Source organism: Pseudorasbora parva, chromosome 20 (assembly GCF_024679245.1).
Source record: "Pseudorasbora parva isolate DD20220531a chromosome 20, ASM2467924v1, whole genome shotgun sequence".
In the NCBI taxonomy this organism is placed as follows: Eukaryota; Metazoa; Chordata; class Actinopteri; order Cypriniformes; family Gobionidae; genus Pseudorasbora; species Pseudorasbora parva.
The window spans coordinates 36,534,176-36,556,897 of NC_090191.1; the positions used below are offsets into that span (position 1 = coordinate 36,534,176).

The 22,722-nt window shown below is 40.3% G+C and overlaps 1 protein-coding gene across 8 annotated transcripts in view; it reads left to right on the plus strand.

The window, feature by feature from the left end:
* The window catches only part of foxp2 (forkhead box P2), a 231,119-nt gene that overhangs the window by 173,207 nt on the left and 35,190 nt on the right, over window positions 1-22,722 (plus strand). For all 8 annotated transcript variants that reach the window (XM_067427242.1, XM_067427241.1, XM_067427246.1 and 5 more), the window contains one exon: window positions 17,322-17,411. In XM_067427242.1, the coding sequence (XP_067283343.1) occupies window positions 17,322-17,411 (90 nt within the window). The remainder of the gene's footprint in view (window positions 1-17,321; window positions 17,412-22,722) is intronic.

Sequence of the window (22,722 nt, forward strand, 5' to 3'; positions counted from 1 at the left end):
TCTCGCTCTCTCTCTCTCTCTCGCTGGCTTCACACAAGACTCAGCAGGCAGCGATTTGACTGACACCCTTCAGTTGTGTGCATTTAGACAGGAACTGGACTTTTTTTTTAAATGTATTTTAGTGCTCATTTATTGTGGTGTTTACGGTTCGTTTTTGGATGCAATTCCTTGACTTTGTGCAGAAATCTGTCTTTGTTTGAGCAGCTTTTGATGTGTTTTGGAGGTGTGCTGTTGGTTGATTCTGTTGGAGAAGTGTGCCGGTGAGGCCGTGCATGTGTGTTAGCATGTGTGTACGGAGCTTTGCTTGTGTGTCTTTGTTTGTGGCCACTAGAGGGCCTCCTCATTTGACTACAGTACACTTTATGGCAACCTCGTTCACTCAAGAAACCTCAACTGACCAATGCATGTTGTTTTTATGTCAGAATATATATGCATAAGTGCTGTGTGCTTGATTATTTTGACTTTTGAATGCAGAAGTGTTGTGTGTTGATGCGTGTGTCGGCGCAGTGAGTGATGGGTTTGACAGCTCACCAAAAGAGCAGCATGAGGTCAGGCTGAGCTCAAGGATAGTCTGCGGGCGGTGTGGAGTGTGTGTTCACTTATTCACTCACAAGTGTGTCACTGGATGCGAGTATGTGTCTGTGAAAACAGAATTTGGGATTCCTCACTCATTATTTTGCATCGTTTTCAAGGATGCAAACAACATGCTGTCATGTGAATGTTTTGTGCTCAAATAAAAACAATTTTTTTTAAAGAATTTTATTTCGATTTAATTGTACTAAATATCAACTTTCAGTGTATAGCTATTAAATGACTTAAATGACCGCTCTTTGGTGTGTGTGTGTGTGTGTCTGTGTGCGCGCGCGCGTCCTGGTGACAGCAGCTGAAAGCAGCCCATGAGCCCGTGGGTAAGACAGGATCAGTGTAGCAGAGTGAAGTGTGTCCTGCGGCTCTTTGTGGGCCCCTCCGATCACCCGCCCCCCTTCCTGGCCACCCTCTCCAGCTGGTGATTACAACAGCACCCCCATCTCACGGCCTCTCCTCCCATTCATCATCACACTGGCCGTCTCTCTCACTCGCTCTGTGTCTCACACACGTGTCTGATTGGGGTCACCCCCCCGCTTTCTCATTACTGACTTCTGTTTTAACCTGCACACTTCACCGTGTGTGAGATAGAGATCAGTGTTTTGTGATTTAATGGTGTGCCTTTCAAAAGTGTTTTTGTAAACATGTATCACAGCCATTATTGATTATAGTTTGTTCATACATGCAAATTGCTTGTAGTTAATGATGAATATATGTTTATTATTATTAAATGGGCATCTAAATATTTGTTTTATATTCATTTTATATGGATTTAATGTATATAGTAAAATAAGTACATATTTATTTGTTATTATGATAACTATATTATAAACAGATTTAAATATTCAAAATAAAGTAATGCATTTAATAAAAAAATGAATTACATATTTAAGTATAAAATGTATGTAAAATTAGTGTATGTAAAATATTTTGTTACTGTAAACAAACACAAAAATAGTAGTTATTATAAATATACAGTATACAATTATCCATTTTATTGTATTTTTAATGTATATTATAAATATACATTATTTATTATAAAATAAATTGTAAAAATGTAAATAAATATAAGTTATTTCATGTAAAATAAATTGTGGATTCAATTTTGTCTTATGCTGACGACAATCATCATCATCATAATTTAATCATTATTATTACTATTATCACTTTTAAGTGATATTAATACTGTTAAGTTTTATTTTTATTATTATGTAAACAGAATTAGAAATGGTAAAGATAAAGTATTATTACCGTATATTGTTATTATAAATATACATGTATATAATATCATTATAAATATGTATAACTACAATTTTTGTTGTATTTTTAAATAGCTTTTATATCGTAATATTAGATTAGATTCAGCATTACAATACAAAAGCATCTAACCATAAGTATTAAGGTATATATATATATAAAACTACTAACCATAATTTGTTTTTTATTATTATTATTGTTGTTGTTACTTATTTTTAGTTTAACTATAGCTAATAGTCATAAATAGTATAACAATAACATAGCATTATTAATAAATTCTTGAATTGTAAAATTAGGTTATTGGTAATCATTTATAATAATTGTTAGTAGGATTATTCCTATAGCTGAATATTACTTGAATAGATTTTGTGTTATCTGTCTGTAGATAATCCGCACTAAGAGTGGAAGAAAAGGGCAGTGTAAGCAGAAAGAGTGAAGAGAGGAGAGATAAGTGCCATAGAGACAGTGGAGAGAGTGACAATGTTTCACTTCCACAGAGGGAGCGAGAGAGCGCAGACAGACACATTGAAATGAGTGGGCCAGCTAACAGGCCTCGGGAGGCTTTTTAAAGGGAGGCCAGGTGCTGTTAACTTCACACACTTCCTGCACAGTTCCCTCTCACACACGCAACACAGTCAGAGAATTCCTACACATCTGCCTAATAACCACACGGATGTGTGTGTGTTCGTGTGTTAGATAGAGAAAGATGAAGGAGTCCAATTAAAAATAATTATTAGTTATTGGTAGTAAATATTTTTGTGTACTGCCAAACTTAAATGAAACATTTCTAGTGATTTTCTTTTTAATTAATATTTATTTCCCTTTAAATTTTCAGCAATGATTAAGGCACGTAATCCAGGCTTTGCACATTTGACTGTGAACTTTTATGGCGGCGTGGCAAATTTTTGGTCTCCCAGATTTACAACAGAACTTTTTTTTTAATGGAAGTATTGTACCACGTGACAAGAATGGTTGCCAAGGAAATGGACTTCATTGATTGTAGGCTGTTGTTAAATGAGCTTTTAATGTTGTTATATTAATAGTAGTGCATGTATACAAGAAGATTTGCATTGATCTGTAGATAATGTGATGTGATATAATGGAGCCTCTATGATTGTTCTGGTTTAATAATCTGGGATTTGTATGGATTTATAGTGTAGTTAGCCATACTTTGCAAATGAACTTCATGTCCGGAGAGGAAGACCCCTGGGGAGCATCGGTTAAAAAACGGCATTTTAAAATCCACCCGCCATCCATTTCACCTTCATGCATAAGAATTCAATTATCATTTCTGCAGTAGTTTATAAAACGTCATATTTTTTATTGGCTCTTGCTATATTTCTGTTGTTTAACTCTGAATATTGTTTTTAGATCAGTCCTGCGCTTTTTATTAGCCTCACTTCCATATGCATTCATGAATGTTGTGTCCAGATGCACAGGACACTATTCATTTTATATGTTTTTCCCCTGCTTACAGCAATTGTTACAGGAACGGTGTGTAAGTCGCTGGCCCGGTGTAAAAATGACAGCAATTAACCCGACATTTTAGCTTGAGGAGAATTTAAGATGAGACGCCTGACAGCCAGTGTCAGCCATATTTTCCCCGTCTTCTTCAGGTGTAAGAGCAAATGAAATTGGAGGTAGTATCGCAGTTGAGGGAGCCACTTGGGGAGGAGGGGGTGGGGGGTGTCCACAGAAAACGAATTATCTAAATAGGACTTATTTACTTCATTTTCACAAAGATTTTGCACAAATGCAAGAAAACACCGGGAAAATATCTCACAATAGACCATAAGCAAAAGCATAACAGAGGAAAAAACAGTGTGCTAATTGATATTCAATGAGTCTGACTCCATCATCACCCCACAAACACATTAACACACATGCACGCGTTCAGAAGAGGTGGGAGGAGGCGTCTCTAGGGGTCCATTGACTGTCATTCAGGAGGGGAAAGTAACAAAGTAACGCAGAGACACCACACAAACAGCCAGTCTCGCTTCTGTCTCCCCCCGCCGTCCACCGGGAGCTGCGAGTGCAACATCTTCAGGCAGGGTGATGACGGCTTTCGCCGCTCATCAGCCAAATAAAAGCCCCTCTGATGCAAATAGCGCTTTGCCCTTGAGCATAATTTAAAGCAGTAATCACCCCTGGAGTCTCTACCGTGCAGATAGCGAAAGCGAGGTGACTGTCTCATTTACACTCCAGCACAAAGAAGCTCATTAGCTTTATCACACCGGCCCGAGACTCCTCCACTTCAGTGTGTAAATAACACACACACACACACACACACACACTTTCACCAGAGCCACCTTTCAAAAAGCTCTCATAAAGATCAGCGCTAGAAACAAAATAAAATGCGTTTTATGCCGTCTCGATGGCTTGCTGTCGTATTTTACGGTTACAGTTTCACTATCAGCAGACATTGTAGATGTCGCGCTTTGACATATAGAGGCATGCTGCCTCTCGCGATGACACTGCAAGATATAAGCCTCGCCGTGACTGATGTGCGTGCTCTGTTCCTCCCCAGACAACAGCAGGCATTATTCTATTATCACCACAGAGCTCAGATCCTGGAGTGGTCACTTGTGTTTAGGCCACATAACATGTGGCTGTATGGAATTTACAGTGCGCCTGCAGTAGTAACTCCATTTCCCATCGGTCTCTCCTGAGACCTGGCGAAATGTCAATCCGTGGCTTTGAAAGAGAGATCGAGTGAGGGACAGAATGAGGAGGAGGGATTGAGAGAGAAAGGAACCGAGTGAAATCTGCTGGAAACAAACACTCATGAACATTGCTCATGCTTGGGTGGCCCTGGTAGCGTCATGGGGGAGAAATGCAGGTCAAAGACGCGCACAGGTGAAACACACACACCTGCACATTTAGGCAACAAGGGAGAATTTTTTTATTACGTAACAAATGTTTATATACTGTATTGCAAAGGTGCCCCTTTACATTACTGATGCTAATGTAGTGCATTTTATGTTATTATTTATTTATATATACAGTCAAACCAAAATGAATTCAGACGTGTTCAACATTTTCTGACATTACCACAGTTTGGTAATAAAATATGATGGAACAAAGTAATCTTGATAATGTCAGATAACTAGGATAGAAAGTTATATAATGGATTAAAATCAACCAATCAGCTGTCAGAGGTTACATTTAAGTACACCATTAGATAATACCAATTTTGGTCAACCAATTACCAAGCAACGCTGTAAATGTGGTGTAAAAAGTACATTGTATGTATTTATATTTTATATGCATTTTATGCTATTCATATATATATATATATATATACACTGTAAAAAATATTGTTGATTTAATTTAAAAGAGTAAGTAACTTGGTTGCTTTAAAATTTTGAGTTTATTGAAATTAAAAATTTTAGTTGATACAATGAAGGAAATAAATAAAATAATAAATATAAACTCAAAATATTGTTGTATCTGAACCACATAAAAAATGTGATAAATCATGAAAATAGCTTAATTTCACTGCATCATCACAAATAAAACACACACATATATATTCACATATACTTTTTTTTATACCAAGGGTGGGGGCGAGGGGGTTATTAAGAAATGACATTTCTCAGATTCAAACTCTCTGTGACCCCGACCGGGCACCACGGCTCAATGTGTTAGCAGAGGGGCTAACCATTAGGCCACAACTCTGACCAGCCGCTTGTGTTTTAGCAATTACGTTTAACCTCTGTGTGTAAATAAAACTCCAGCAGTCAGTCGGTCAAGATCAATGACCACTCCACATCTCATTTCCTGCTGTTTTGATGTTTCCTAACAGCCCTGCATGCAGAAATTACGGCACTGAAATCTATAAAGGCCCTCAGGGCAGAAGCCTCCGCCAGAGACAAAAGTGATGTACTTTCACTGTGGATTACACCATCAAAAAGTGTTTAATAATGTGGAGCAGGTGCTTCTGGGTAATGTAGTTCATTGCCCAGACCTAGTGTGGCGAACAGAGCAATGGACCGAACATTGTATTTCCTGAGGCAGGTGATTCAGAGAAAGGCCCCCAGAGCGAGTTGCCTTAAACTCAAACGCAATAAAAACATGGTGAGAAAACTAGAGCATCCTGAACCTCATCCTCCCAGTATCTCTGACAGCCTATGACACCACAAACCATTTAACAGAGCTTAAAAAGCTCACATATGCAGATGCCCGGCATCTTAAGCTGACAACCAAGAGGCAGGATTTTCTAGAAGGCAGCTTTGGAGCCTTGTGAATTTAACAAGCATGTCTAGTATTACAGTTTCTCTCCGGTTTATCCATGAATAGTAACAAATCAGCCTGTGAAACGCCTGCCTGGGGATGTTTGTATGTGAAGGTTTTCCGGAACAAATATTAAAATGATGTAAATCTGGTTAAGAAGATGAGGGCTACGATTGCCAGAGCTGTTCCCTCTCCCCGTTCCTTCCGTCCTCTCTTCCTCTTTCTATTTACTATGCACAAGGTAGTCAGATGTTGCCACTCATCCACTTGAATATTTGAATTCCATAATGCTGGAAGAGAGCGAGCGAGAGGGAGATCATATGAGTGGTGTCTGGCCTGGCTCATAGCTCACTGCCCCCAGTCTGAATACATATGTAAGAGACCCTCTCAGCTTTTGGCTCTTCAGGGCTTTTCAACAAATGCTGTAAATAAGCCCGGCCTCAGCTCGCAAATACACAAGAGGCTTTTCAAATGCACGCATGTGTCACTTAGCCTGGGCTTGCAGGCTTTCTCAGTGGGTGTTATTTCTGGGGGCTCGTCCGGGTACATTTTTTATCTTTAAAGTGTAGGATAGATGCTACATCCCCTCTCCGTCGCTGTCATTTCGGCCTGAACGTCTCCATCATGAGCCAGAGAACAGCCGAGAATGTCAGCACGTGCAAAGAGCGGGAACTAGCGGCGTGCGCCACATTGTGCGTGAGAAGGATTGAGTGAACGCGGCGATAAGGAAATGCTGTTGTCGTATGCAAAACATGAATTAAGGTTGTGTGTGAGGCTTCATGCTTGATTTGACGCTAAGCTGATATTGCTTTCACGCTCAAATCTTCCAATGCTACTTCATTTCAATTGAAATGTGATTGTTATTGCTAGAGGTATTTACCAGAAGTTATTTGATGCATGAATTTGCCCACTAGGTGTTTCCTCAGTTGTGTGGCGACGTTAGGCCCTTGCCTAAGCTTGACTGTTGTTGTCTGAGCAAAATCAGTTTGAAAATTAACACAATTAGCTTTTTTTTTTTACCACAATTAAGAAGGGTTAGAGAGCTTTTATAAAACATCAACAACAGGAATATGATTAGATCATAAGGTCAAGTATTATAGTTCATTAGCTCAACTGCCTGGTTTTGGTTATGCAAATGTTGCCTATTCTGATATCTGGTTCATTCCGTCATATTTTATAGCCAGAACTCTTTTATAGAATTATGTGTCATATAATGTAAATCAATTTTTGAAGTTGTTAAACAGATTTTACAAGAAAATACTATCTCGTCGTTGTACTTCAAAATTGTATGTGTTACAATGCGTAATTTTCTTTGTAATTATTTGTGAACTTTATTAACAATTTCAATAAAACTGTTTTTCAATGTAGATCCTACATGGATTCTTTTCAGTTTATACTTGATCTTGTTATATATTATTTGGGGTTTCCATTCCTGGGCATCTTTTAGATGTACATATGCTGTCTCTGGTTTCTTTTTAACAGCTGACTTAATTGTCTAGTTATGGTCAGAGGTGTTATGAAGCAAGTGGTGATGCTTTAGGGATGTTCATCAAAGCATAGAATAAGGAGGAAAAGAGCTAAAGAAGGAGGGGAATTTCTCTCATGGTCGAACTAAGTGAACGACATTGTGATGAATTTTCTTGTTAGGAGAAATTACATCCACTAAGTTGAGCTACCTCAGCATGAAATTGAAAAAGAAGCATTTCTTGGCTATTTCCATTCTTGATTCAATGAAAGATGTAGATTAGCTGTTGGGAGGGCGAGGGAACTACAAAAGTATGACTTTGTTCACGCTAGGTTTGTGAAATAAACCTCGTGAAAAGGCATATAGGCCCGTCACAGAGTTTGTTTACGGGAGCGAGTGTAGTCAGGCAGTTAGCCAGCTGATTATAGCAGATACATGGCATGTGGATACACCGAGCAGACGTGTTTGAGTGAACACGTATGTTTATCTGCGCATTGAATGCATCTTAATCGCTGCACATCTAGGGCTATGTGTAACAATCTAAAGCTCTTTGTAATCAGCCTGAAACCCTTAGATCTGTCTCTCTCTTTCTCTCTCTCGCTCTCGCTGAAACGTTGACTGATAGGCGCTGTGTGTCAGGAGGGAAGATAACTCTACACCAGCTCTGCTCACTCAAAAGGTCAGGCACGCACTGTAATTGGAATATTCACAAGACAAACGCTGCAGATCGCTGGCACACATAGCCAGGAGGGCCCGGGGCCCCAGTGCTCCATCAGCGGGGAGGATTGACGGAGATGCATTGGCCCACCACTAGCTAGATGTAACGCTATTAACTCCACTGATCTGCGGTACAGCCCGACGCTCATTGAGATGGGCCGGGAAGATCCATCACCCAGGCTGAATGGACTAGCGGCCCACCGCAAACTAATGACAGTTGAGCACTCCGGTAAATGGACTGAAAACAATAGTTTGTCTTCACCTGGAGTGGTTCGTGCTCTTGTAACCCAATTCCATTTTGCGGTGATGATTTTTCCTGCTCTATTGAAAAGCGATAAAGTCGTATTTTTCAGATGGAGTAGAAACCTCGTATTCTACAACATTTCGTCTGTGGTCACTGGTTGTTTGTGCGGTAATCAAAGGTTTGTGCTTTGCGTTGAAGGTCACAAAGGGGCCACTCAACCTTGTGGGTAACAGTGCATAAGAGCTCACCATGGACCACACACACATGATCAGAAATATTGGCTTTATATAGGTGATATATACACGCACACAATTACCTACCTCTCTTGTGTTTATGTTTAGTTATGATTATTACAGACTAACCCTAAACATACACCTAAAAGAAAATGTTTTGCATTTTAAGAATAAAAGAGAGAACAATATTTATTTAATTTAGCTTTTTTCCCAGTTGAGTACATCTCCCAAATTAGGATTTTGCCAGGTTTAGTTCATTATAATGGTGCTCATTGGGGTTATGTAAGTTTGAGTCTGTTTCGATAGATACCATAAGCACACCATCTCATTCGCTCATAATGTTAAAGTTTACTACCTGCTCAGTCAACTGCAATAATTTCCTACCTAGGGAACATGTGTGCCTGCATGAGAACCGTACAGTTTATTCTTTATTGCAACTGTGTGTATTGCTATTGACACCCTGCACAAACACTTCTTTTGTCAATGGGACTGGGAGATTGGTCTCTCTCCCCATCTGCGGATAGTCTACAGTTCGCCTGTAGCTGTGTACTCTGCTGTCTGAGCCTCTTAATAAGTTCTTGTCAACAAACGCTATGCCCAAACGGAGCACAAGTCCATTCGCCCGCTCTGACAAAAGCTCTGTGCTACTCTTTTCCTTCTTTTTTCCTGCGGCCTCACTCTAAATAAAGTGTGGAGTGTGCTCTCTCTCGCCTCTGAATGCAACATTTATAAAGAGGTATTCCTCCAACCATGTGGCGCTCAGTGGCGTGGAACTGTGAAAAAGAGATGGATCATAATCACTTGAAAAAGAAGCCAAGTGCATCAAGCACACGCTAGGAAATGGGGAGTCGTTCGCCACCTCACTCTTCCTCTTTTTCATTCGCTGACCTGCACTAGTTTGCACGTGTTGCTGGTATAAGTGAAAAGCAGTCTTCTTTCTTGGTCGAGGCTTTGTAAAGAAGGCAGATAAAAGGCCCAGTAGAGTCATCTTATCTAAACCCAGATGATATACAGCAGTTGAAAGCAAGAGCTTTACCAAAGCCAGCCGTTGAGAAGGAGGGAGAGATCGAATTTCATAAGCAAAGAAACCAGACAGAGATGTGCAGAAACAACGTCTTAGCTCCCAGAGAGATAAAGCACTTGGTTTCCAATCTGTGATACTTTTTTATGAGTATCTGGCATTATATAAGATGATACCCAAATTTGACTCAAATCATATTGCCATGATTGTGCCCATGAGTGTGTTTAGGTGGTTGTTAGGTGGTTTCTTTGTAGCTCAGGTTGAAAGATATTATCCGTAGATATGTTTTCTACTTGTTTTGTTGACCAGTAAAAATCCAAAGTACAAGAAATAGCATGGTTCAATAATAAGGGTGTCTCCTTGGCTCTTGGCTAATGTACATATCTTACTTTTTTTATCATATCTACATATATATACATTTGCAAACTTTTCTGTTTTCTGTGGTATTTGGATATGAATTCTGCTTTCCAGTTCAACTTATCAGCTTGGTTATCAGTTGATACAATCCATTTTTGCTATTTTATGCCATTATTTGCCAACAATTTTATTTTTTATAATATTAGAATATTTGTTGAGGCAACTGAATTGTTGGAAGCACAAGTAGAGATCTCAACTGGCCTGACAGAGCAAGTAAAAAAAAAAAAAAAAAAACAACTTTTTGTTGAGACCTGAATAGCATACCTCTCTCCATCAAGCTTCATCATTTTAAATATCAGTAACAAATGTTTATAACCCAAAGTTTAAAACTTGGGTTAAGGATATGGTCAAATCACTCCAAATATGATCGATTGTAATAGTGATGTTTGTCTTTGTTGCAAAAGCAACTATTTGAGTGGAAACTCTCTCGCTCAGTACGTGCTGCTGGATTTCTATGGGATACAGATGTTGTTTTCAGTACGGGGCCCCTGCCGTCTAATTCCCTCCACAGGTTGCTGGCGATACTGTAAACTATTATACGTGGTCCAGTGCAAAAGTACGGCGCAGATTTGCGAGAACCATCCATAACGATGTCTGCAGGAGGCGGGAAGCATATGAATGTTTGTGGTTGCAGCGAACGGTGGAAGCCGACTCTGTTTGGCCTGTTATTGCTGGCACCGTTTCCCCAACAAGGGTTGCGTATTCACACACACACACACACAACACGGGCAAATGCACACATCGCTGTTGTCTGCGCATACACACTAACCCTGATGGGCCGGACAGACTCGTGTTTTGTCTCCTTGCACTTGAAAAAATAAGTGTGAGGTTACACAATGAAGCAGATCTCTGTTTTCTCTCTCTCCCTCCCATAAATGCCCGGCTTTCTGGGGTAGAAATGAGCGAATTCATCTCAAATTCACCAGGGAGGGCTGGGCTATGCCTCTGTGTTTACAGTGGCAGAAAGTTAATATAAATTTTCATCAGACGGGGAAGTTTACACATATGATTCTATTTGTCCTTCATTATTAGCACCTGAGACTGGGCTGGGGAAGCATAATTGTCTACAGACACAGGCCAAATAGATGCAAGGGGAAGGCAAATAAGCACACCCCAAAATAATTTTATGGTTGTGTGTTACAATCCCTCTCCATGGGATCCTTAATCTAGAAAATCAATAAACAAGAAGCGAGCGAGGGAGACGGGGATGTGAGGCACTGAGCAAGGAAAGATGGGAACTGCGTATGAGAGATTGAGAGGAAAAGGCTGGAGAAGGAATGAAAGGAGAAAAAGAGAGAGCGCAGCTCACAGAAGCCCATTGTTCTGCCGGTTAGCTCGCGCTTGGCCCTGCAGCTGAGGAGCGTCTCCACGGACCGGCCCGCGAGCTGCACACACCGCTGATTTATTGAGTCATACATAAAAACACTCATTATTCCCACATCCTTTTCTCTTGTCTGAGAAGTATGGCGTTTGGCTGAGGAAAAACACCCTGTGTCTGTATCCACAATAACTGAGGTCTCTCTCTCTCTCTTTTTTTCATTTTTTATTTGTCTGGTGCTGGAATGGATGCTGTGCGTACACGGCTCATCCTTACTGGACATGTTGTCTTGGGTTTTTTCCCACTCATGTCCTTTTTAAAGAACTAAACTCAAACCTCACAAGTCAAAGTCTTTTATTTGTTACATACGAACCTTGTGAATAGGCAGACCTTTCATTAGTTAAAACCAGAAATGGAAGAAGAAAGTTAAAGAATAAAACAAGCAACAGAATTAAGGAAGAAGCATGTTATTTATAATTAATTCTAAATGAGTCCAAATGAAAGTGAGTAGTGGGCTAAAAATAATTGGAAAAATACCTAAATTCTCTTTGCATTCACAATTTCTAGTGTTAAAAGTGGATTTAGATCATAAAGGGATGGTTCACCCAAAAATAAAAAATTACTCCATGATTTACCCCCAAGCCATCCTAGGTGTATATGACATTTGTCTCTGTCGAATACAGTCAGAGTTGTATAAAGAAATGCCCTGGCTCTTCCAAGCTTTATAATGGCAGGCCAAAATTTGCCGCTCCAAAAAGTGCATCCATCCATTATAAAAGTAATCCACACAGCTCTGGGGAGTTAATAAAGACCTTCTGCAGTGAATTAATGGAAAATTATTTGTTAGAAAAATATTCATATTTAACATGTTATTCAGTAAAATATCTAGCTTCCAGCAGATTGCCGTCTGTATTCAACTTAAAAAAAGCGGTGGTGTGTGCACATGATCCTTCAGAAATCATTAATATGATGATTTGCTGACTTGTGATTGATGAATTTATGATTATTATCAATGTTGAAAACAGTTGTGTAAAACATTTTTTGTTTTAGGATTCTTTGATGAATAGATGAATAGTGTTTATTTTTTTTGGAAAGCTTTTGTAACATTTGACTACCGTTCAAAGGTTTTTTTTTGGGGGGGGGACTTAAAATGTTGAATAGATTAATACATTTATTCAGCAAGGATGCATTAAATTGGATCAAGTGACAGTTTAGACATTTATAATGTTGTAAAAGCTTTATATTTCAGATAAATACTGTTCTTTTGAACTTTCTATTCAATAAATAATCCTGAGAAAAAATTGTACTGTATTTGTGTTCAAATCAATAAAGATGTTTTACACAACTGTTCAACATTATATATATGTAATGGATCTCAACAAGGCCGCCCAGCCACCTCGATAAGCCCTGGTTCACTGGTGTGCTAACACAATCACAGCTATGGATGACCTTTGATAAAAAGGCAGTCTGTTCCACCCTTGTGTCAGTCAACTTCCTCACAACAGAGGTTGGTACACTGTCCACAGACTGACCTACTGCCGTTGTGTGTCCAAATGGACCTTTAACGTGTTCAGCTGTCATTCATACTGACGTGCTCGTGCGGCCCGACGCAGGGCCGCTGCGGGGCTGTTATGTCCTCAGCGCACGTCTTGTTTATGAAATCTGTGCCTGGAGCGACGCTTTCTATTCATGAGTGGCCTGGCCCCTCATCAGACCCCTATGTCCTAAACACACTTACATAACAGATATGGTGTCAATATTTTGCTGTCGAGAGTGGGGCCCTATCTTTGCTCAGGCTGCGCAGACCACCGGCCAATCAGCTCTGTTTGTTTGTTCAGCTTAAACTGTTTGTCCTTTGTTTTTCGTGGCAGCCGACTCCTGTCGGCTTGATAAGGGTTGTGCTCTCGCTCTCTCGCTCTATCTCTGTCTTGTTGTGCGTGTTTTCCATAAGCCGAGGGTTGACGTGCCCTCTGCGACTGCAAGCCCGGAGATCTCCCGGTGCACAAAACTTCCGGCAGAGCACGTGTGGCATTCTAATCTAGAGTTGTTCGGAAAATGTTTTCAAGTCTCACGTCTCCCAAAAAAACACCCCACCCTTGTTTATCCGTAAGCACTGTGTACCTAGCATTCTTAAAAATCCGGATTAATCCACCGTGTTTCCGTTCTCAAACAAACCCACCTCCTTTAGCTAGTTTTTCTCAATGTAACACTGTTGTGTAGTCTTGTAATACGTTTGGTCACAGTTGCAGAAGCCGCATCGACTCTAAAAGCTTGGTTTAAATGCTGATCCTGGGGAACGAGGATGCGTTTGTAATGATGTGCCAAGCTGCGACTGGCTGCTAATGCTTTTCATGCTTGTTTTAGCGCTGGGAACGTTGCAATGTATTCCTCATTACCCCTGTGTTAAGTCTAAACACAGACTGCCTGGTGAAAGGGGTGAGAGAGCTGACATATGTTTCTTTCGCCTGTCTCTTTTTCTCTCCGGTGAGCCGTACTTGGCTATTAACGTAGCTGAGGAACGCCTGTGTAAACATTCGTGTTTCTCTCCTCCCCTTGGTATAATAGTGACCGGTATCGCCTTTCCCCCTCGACCTCGCTATCTGAAACCAATTACAGCTGATCCATTTGGGCCGAATCGTATTTTCATAAGAATTGCGAAGCCCGCGCAATCATGTGTTTGTGCGCGTGTCTTCCGTGTGCGCTTCGTTGTACTGAATGTGCAAGTTTGTTTCTTTCTGTTCCCCCCCAGTCCTTAGAGATAGATATCAACATCAAATATGTTCCTGAGTGCCTTGTTATTTACGCTCCAGCCCAGGTTCTCCTTGAGCTCCTAGCTCTGAGGAATGTGATGCATTGTGCTGTTTATACAATGTGTGCATTAATGGATGGCAGGCTGCATTTCTTCTGCACAGCAACAAAACTTATAGGACGAAGAAAAGCAAAGCAAGCTGCTTCTAGACGTCCAGCAGAACTTCAGTGGCTGATTTGCTTTTGTTGAATCTGGAAAGCACCTAATATGCCTTTGTTGCATTGTTGCGTATATAGTAATATAGTCCGGTGTTGTCACTAATAAGGAATGTTTTTGCAGTATTACAGGACAGATGAAAAATTCAGCTGGAAATATTAAAGGAATAGTTCAAGCAAAAAGTGAAAGTTCTGTCATCATTTACTCACCCTCACCCATTATTTCAAACCTTTAGAACTTTCTTTCATTTGTAAAACACAAAGGGAGAATTTTTCCTGGTCTGTCTTCCATGTAATGAACGTGATTGAGGACAGAGGCTCAAGAATGAAAGAAAAAGTACCATTATAGTAGTCAAATGTCCATATAATTTAGCATATAATATAGTTTTTTTTTTGGGGGGGGGGGGGGGCAGGGAGGGTGAGCTATCCCTTTTACCGCGGAAACAAGCGTCCCTCTAATGTAAAAAGTGGACTTGATTACATTCCCCCCACCTTCCCAGCGTTCATGTTCGTATTGGAAAAGCCATTAAACGTCTCCTTCCGTGTGCTGTAGGAAGCGCCACTCTCTTGACCTCTAACATGTATTGAATGACTTCTTTGACTTTGTCCTTTTATTCATCAGAGGACAGTGAGTCTGTATCGATCGGAGCGCGATAAACATTTCCTCCTGTTAATTGTTGTGCTAAAGCCATTAGCCAACCACTAAAGCCACACAATCACAATCACCGCTTGGATGGGCGTGAAATCTCCCGCAATTTACAATCTCATCCACGCAGCCCAACTGATAATGACTTGGCGAGGGTACTTAAAACTCACTCATGCATCCGAAAGTACCATAACTAATCGATAAATGCAACGCTTAGAATGGAAAAATAAGGCACAACGAAATGCAGAAACTTGCTTGTTGCAAACTTCCCAACTTCGGTTGTTACTTGATTAGTTCAACCTTGAGTTTTTCCCAAAACGTATCCAGTTAAACAAGTATGCCACATTCAAAGCTTAAGACTCTGGCTGTCATCGTTGCATTTGTTGTTGTCTGTTTGGTTCATTCAAAGACAGGACAGAGCAGGACTGGGAACTGATCTGAAGTAGTCCAGCTCCTCTCCACATCTTGGTGTCCCCTGAAGTATCAGGCAACGGCTGTGTGTGTGTGTGTGTGCATCAGAGGAGACAGATCGATGCTGTTAGGACCCAGCGCCACTGTGTTGTGTTTGTTTACCAGGAGCTCGGAGAGCCTGGCTCCTCACCGCACAGCCAGACAGACAGTGGCAGCTCCTCGCCCTGTCTCTTCATAATTGATCAGGGGGATGGCTGTCTTCCCAGCGGGTTAAGACGTGGCAACTTTTCCCCCTATCTCTCTCTCTCTCCCTCTCTTCCTTTCTCCCATACCTCTCTCTCTCGCTCTCTCCTTCTCTCACCCTGTTTGCTCAGCATCTCAATGTACTAGTTCAAACATTGTTCTCACCAGCTGGCAGAGAAGTGCCATATGCACATCCTGTCAAGGCAGCTGTTGTCATGGATACTGGCAAGCACCAGGAAATAAAGCAAGCCCTTGATTCTGCTGGAAGAAGTGTCACTCTTTATCTGAAGGTTTTTTTTTCCTTCATCGCACCCCTCGACCTTCGCTCTCCTCTTCCCCGACAGATGAAACACCTGTGAAGTTATTGTGTTGTTTGTATTGCTTTATTTATTTTGTTGCTTTCTCCGTGCGTCGGGGCACTGAGGCCGTCTGCAACTGTGTTCACAGAGGCGTTGTTCACTTCTGTCTCCAGTTCGACATACAGCTCCAGGAAGTCTGGAAAGAGTTGCTTACCTTTGAACGTGTGTATCAGTATTCCTGTAGATACATGAGGAACATTGTAAGGTACATCATTTCAACATACCTGGAATCAGTCTGACACACATACCTGTATACTGTAACATGTTTAAAAAAAAGAAGAAGAAAAATGGTTGCCTATGCAAAATTTGCGAGGGTGTTGAGGGCGTGCTGGGTGATTTGGAGATGTGGTGGATAAGTGATGATTCGTTGCTAAGGTGAGATATGGTGATGTGGGTGGCTACAACGTTTCTAAGGGGTTGCTAGGGTGTTGCCAGCTAAGCAACCTAACTGGTCCAAGGCAAAGGAGTTGGGACTTTTTGTGTGTATATCGCATATAGTAATAGCGCAATTTATGCTATCATTTATGTCTGTATGCACAAACGAGTCCCAAAGTTGAATGCTTAGCGCTAGGGGTTTGTTCAAATCTTTTAGCCCTAAGTATGAACAATAGGGATGCTTGCCTTTGCAACCCGGTATTCTTGTATTGTTATATGACATTGGAGAAGTAGATATTTGGAGTGATTTGGCAGAGAAGGGCCGGCGTCACCCCTGTGCTTAGGGCCCGGCTAATGCTCAGCTCCTTGTTAATTCACTCCTGAGGTAATCTGATGTTGATTTTGTCAACTTTAATTACAGCTTCTAGGAACACTTCACATCGCCTGCCTCTACTTCAAATTGATATTATGAATATGCAAATGGGCCGGTAATTTGCAGAGAAGTGGGTATTTCAGCTGAGCACACACTAGACAGGTCAATACCACTGACACTCTCTGTGTGTGTGTTTTTTTTTCCCCTCGTGCTCTTCAGAGGTGCTAGACAAACTGTATTTATCTTTCATCACGGCTTTGTGGATTATCATGAAAAATGTATATCTGAGAGACGCTTCATGGCTCATCAACAACAATGAATAGTGTGGTGGATGGAATGCGCTGGGTTGATGTCACCTTTCATAGTATTTGATATTTGAGTGTGCCGAAGGGGAGGAAAAAGGTTGAAGGAAAAAAAACTAATTTTTTTGTCTCTCTTTCTCTTTTCTTTTCTTTTCCAGGCCCTACAAGCAGCAAGGCAATTACTCCTACAGCAACCAGGCAGTGGCCTGAAATCTCCAAAGAACAACGACAAACAGCGTCCGTTGCAGGTGAGCAGTTCCTCGCTAATCTCTTAAGTCCATCCATAATACATGGCGCTCTGGAAAAGATTTCCTCTGTTCCAGCTACTCTGTTTGATTTGGCAATGTAATTCTGGAGCTGTCAGTAAAATTTCAACCTGTCAGGCCTGCCCTTCTCCAAAAGAAACCAAACAAAATACCTCACACCTGAAACCTTTCTGTTGTCTACAGCTACATTACCTCACCACCTCTGTCGGGCAACCTTGAAATCTATGCTGTGACAAAAGACGTTGACATATTAAAAGAATACTCAGGTTCAATACAAGCACATTTGAGCACATTTGCATTTGTGGCATAATGGTGATTACCACAAAAATATATTTGTGCCATCAATAGTTGTGAGGTATTTACTGTTTAAAGCTGCAGTCTGTAACAGCGGTTAATAAACAGAACTACATGCATCTTGTGGAAGAACATTGCAGCCGGAGCTGCTACTTTCTGTTTATGTCTATGGCGAGCAGTGTTGCCACAGTTACTTTGGAAAAGTAATCTGATTACTGATTACTCCTTTAAAAAGTAACTTAGTTACTTTACAGATTACTTGATTTTAAAAGTAACTAAGTAATATTACAAGTTACTTTTATTAGTTACATTCAGCAGTTGCCGACAACACCCCTGCCGCCTCAACATAGAAATGACAACCTTTTTTGCCAACACTAACTTTATTAGAAGGGCATTTTTAACAGTAACGTCGACAATGTATCTCCTGACTAGAGCCGTGCATTTATGCCCGAGCCCGACAGGCCCCGACTTTTTTACACATCTAGGCCCATTTCCACCTCATACCTAAAACGCGGCCTGCCTTCGGGCCTTTTTTAGGCTTCTCCTTCATTTTATATTTATTTTATTAATTAAAAGTGAACAATTAGATGTTCTGTGCTGGTGGAAACAACACAAGACCATAATAGCTTATGTGACTGTCAAGACATGGCTCGCGCAGTGTTTAGAGCGTGCGTTTCTTCAGCGCAGCTGCTAGGTTATGGCCTTTACAACTGGTTCCTTCATCCGTTTTCTCTGAGCAGGTATCGATCTGATTGCGAAATGACCAGGAGTAGGACTAAATGCCTTCAGAGATCCTTTCGAGACGTAGCTTATTTAATTCCGATCACTAAACCAATGAGAAGGTGGTATGAAAGCATTTCAGACGAAACCGGACAAATGTAAATATATCTGATTGTTTAAACCACATGTGTAAACTTTACTCCTGGCAAACGATTAAAAAATAAACCTGTGAGAGCGTGTTATGGGCTATATGTTGTAGTCAGATAGATATTATAGTGCTACTGCAACACGAATCGCTGTAAAGCAAGCCACCGCAAATGGCCGTACATGAAACTTAAAATAAGTCTTAGATGCTTAAAAACACAATCATCTTCAATAAAAATGTATTAGACTAAATTATCTTACCAATGTTTAAGTCTCTCTCTCTCTCTCTCTCTCTCTCTCTCTCTCTCTCTCTCTCTCTCTCATATTGTGGTCTTTGAATTTGAAATGAGCTGCTAAATAAAATGCATCTTGAATCTTTTGCTTTTGCTGATGTGAACTCCGTTTAATGAACATATACCGTGGGAAGTGAAGATCGGATTTACATTCATTTTGCGGAGGTGTTAAGGTATAAGGTGTTAAGATTGTTTAGCTCGTTCCGTTTGCGAGTGCTGTCGCGAGCAGTATCAGCCTGCCTCAGCTCGTCAAAAATGCCTTTTACTGTGGTGGTATTAGTAGGCTAAATTAACTAACATTGTGATGCTAGAAGTGTTTTATCTATGGATTTTATTATAGGCAAGACAAGTTAAGAGTTAATTTGAGAGGCTAAATTGATTGAACATGCGGTTAACTCACTGTCGGCCGCTGGCCGCTTGGTCGTCATTTAAAAAAAATGTAACTTTAAATTAACAAACAAAAAATTGCACACACAAAAAAAAAAAATCTAAATGAACTTAATAAAGAAACTAAATTAAATATAACTACTTTGAAATTAAAAACAAAACTGAACTATTTTAATGGCTGCAACAATATAAAAAAAAAATAATAATAATTAAACAAATTGGCCTCCAGTCGGACTAGGGCCGAGAATTTTGATAAGCTGTCGGACACGGGCTAGGCTTGGGCCTAGCGAGAAGAAAGCAAAAATATATTTAAAAAAATAATAATTATAAGGAAAATTACTAAAATATTAACTCACAGGGACTTGAGTTACCTTAATCTGATAACTGGTTTGGAAATAGTAACGCGTTTTATTACTCGTTACTGGAAACAAGTATTCAGATTAGAGCACCGCATTACTGGCATCACTGATGGCTGATGACTGTGCTCCTCCGCAGCAGTTCCTACCGGACCGGTCTGAAATAGTCCCAATATACACACTTGTTATAAGTGTACTATAATGATTCAGGGTAAGAAAAAAAAAGGTTTGGAAAATGAATTTGTGTTGTACATTCTCATTATATAATTTGTGTAAATCTTGAACACAAAAAAAGTTACAGACAGCAGCTTCAAGGGAATTATGCCATTTTTTTTAGGAATTAATGGCAAAAAATGTATAGTGTTTAATTTTCTAAAAAGCATTTACATTACAAATTCTGTTAACTTGTTTGAGCTGTTTAAATCATTTTAGACGGTTGAAATTGGCTATAACTTTACACAGAAATGCGTATGTTTAAATCATATTCACCTCTTGTGGCGATACTATTGTGAGTATTTTATCGTTTATGGATTGACCCCGTTCACTTCCACTGTAAACCAGAGTTTTACTTGTGTTTGATAACAAAGAATAAAAGGATTTTGGAAACCTTCTGTTGGATAATGTATAATGTAATAGCAACTAGCAAATCTTCCTGGCTTCCTGTAGCATTACATATCCTAACTAGCTGTCATTTGAACCCCTCCAAGATAATTTGCCATTATTGATTCCAGCTGTGCCGCATCGCTATTGTCAGTGATTTGGTAAAGGTCACAGCAGCATTGCGCACGTCGCATCCCCTATTACCAGACCTGTTTACTTACCCGCTGACTGTCGATGTGTTATTTCTCTCACATCCCCACAATACAAATGGGCCGCCTCGAATTATGTAAGTGCTTGACATCTGCCAGGCTCCGTATTTTTAGGTTTAAATGAAGGGCGAGAAAGAGCTTGCCCTCCTCCCTGCTAATAAGTGCTATCAGCTAGTGGTGGTTTACCTCATTAGTACCCCGTGCATTTAATTAAAGGAAGGGAAAATTGGCGCTAACCCTCATCGTTAATATTTCAACAGTATAACAATGGCAACACCTTCTCCAAGAGTCACACCCTTGTATATCTAATTATGCGTGAGTTAAAGATTTGGTGCTTTTCACTTTAAATATATTCAGGACAGACCATGTAAATATGACTTTTGTATTTGGGAAATCAAAGTTTCCTTGTGTTTTATTATTTTTCGCCTTCTGTGCAAAGATATTAGTTGTAAAACAAAGCCTAGGTGGATGCGCTTTAGTGTATCTATTGTAGTTCCGCAGCCGTCTGTATACTCAGAGAATGGATTCCGGGCACACAGCGTGACTGCAAATTGCTGTGCGATACTTCCAGAGCAAGCCGAGTGATATTGGATGAGGAAGGTCTGTGATAACTGGTGGCCCATGACCGAGCCCCTGACTCTAATAACACCAGAGGATGGTAAATATTGAATATTTACATTTGCTTATGCCATCCTTGCCTCATGTTAGCCATATGAATCAATATGAATCAGGGCTTGTTGAGTGCTGTCTTCCGGCTGTAGTTAATCAATGCTGTCGATCCTTTACTTTATTAACTTGTTCGGTGCTGTTTTAATCGCTCTAGTAATTCTTTGCTTCCTAAAAACAATGTTTAAAGGAATATTTTTTGTTCAATACAAATCAAGCTCAATCAACAGCATGCTCAGTACCACAAAAATGTTTTACTTACTTTTCTATGCAAAAAACAAGGTTCAAGTTAGATTGAAGACAATGAGGCCAATTTTTGAAGCATAAATGTGTTAAAACTTGTGTATTGTTTGAACTTTGTGTATTGTTGATAATTTTACACAGGTTAGAAAACATATTTTTTTTTTTTTTTACATTAAAATCTTGTCAATATGCTTCAATATCTTGAACTGTACTATTTAAATGTTTACAGGTTGGCCACATTCATTTCCTTTATAATTATCTCACTGTAATCCGGAATCTAGCTTTTTTTCTCAAGAAAAACACAGAATGAGTCTTAATTATGTTTTAAAGCAATTTATGTTATGCGACAAACCTTGTACTAAACATGGACTATACCTTCAAATATCTGTTCTTTTTGACCTCTGTATGCTTACGGTAACTCGATTCAGATTGTGTTGCGTGTACTTAGACATGCCAAGTAACAAGCATTTTGAAAAATGACTTATTTACATGAAAACGTAAACGCCTGCTCGTTCCCTGACACTGATGAATCCACCCCTTTCCTTGTCCAGGAAAGGCAGGGAGAGTGATCCATAGATCATGGTGTATAAATTATTTACCGCACGAGCATCTAAGTGCTGGAGCTCACGGTTTTAATTACTTGTATTAGTGTCTAAAGCCTGTCGGCTGACTAATTCTATCCAGCGTCTCATCTCTTGCTTTTGACGCGCTCAGAAGCCGCTTTTCCACATTTGCGTAATGTGACAGGTCTATTATTACCCCGTAAGCCCAGAGGAGAAGTCAATAAACACCTATTTCTTCCCCGTAAATCCTTGTGCCTTCTCCATGCTGCTTACAAGGATTTCCCAAGGCACACAACAGTCCTCTCGTGTCGTAGCTCCTCTCCCTCCGAGTGCCAATATCTCCTGTGCGTTTTATACACTGACATTTAAAACACAAATAAAAAGCGAGAGGACGAAAGGGAAGGGGGATTACAGAAAGCTTACGCGACTGGCAATTGTGTCTCCTGCCATACCAATCAGCCTAGCTGCCATTCTTCAACTATAATGCCGGTTTGTTTGTTTGGCTCCGTATGCCGCCCAGGCGTCTCGTCCTGATGGCAGGATGGGCATTTAACAGTGTGAAAACACATGTTAGCGATACTGAAGACTGACGAAACAGTGGTTTGAAGCTAACAGGAGGATGCTGAACAAACAGAGGCGTGTGGGCGCGCAACATCGAGCTGTTGTGATGATATAATACAGCCATCTATGTGTCAGAAAGGTGTATAAAGAGGTAGAGTTGACCTCTGACTTGTCGGCGGTGTGGGCTCAGAGAGGGATATCCCAGCAAACAAACATGGACTATGGCACAAACACTATTAGTTTCTGTCACGTTTGCC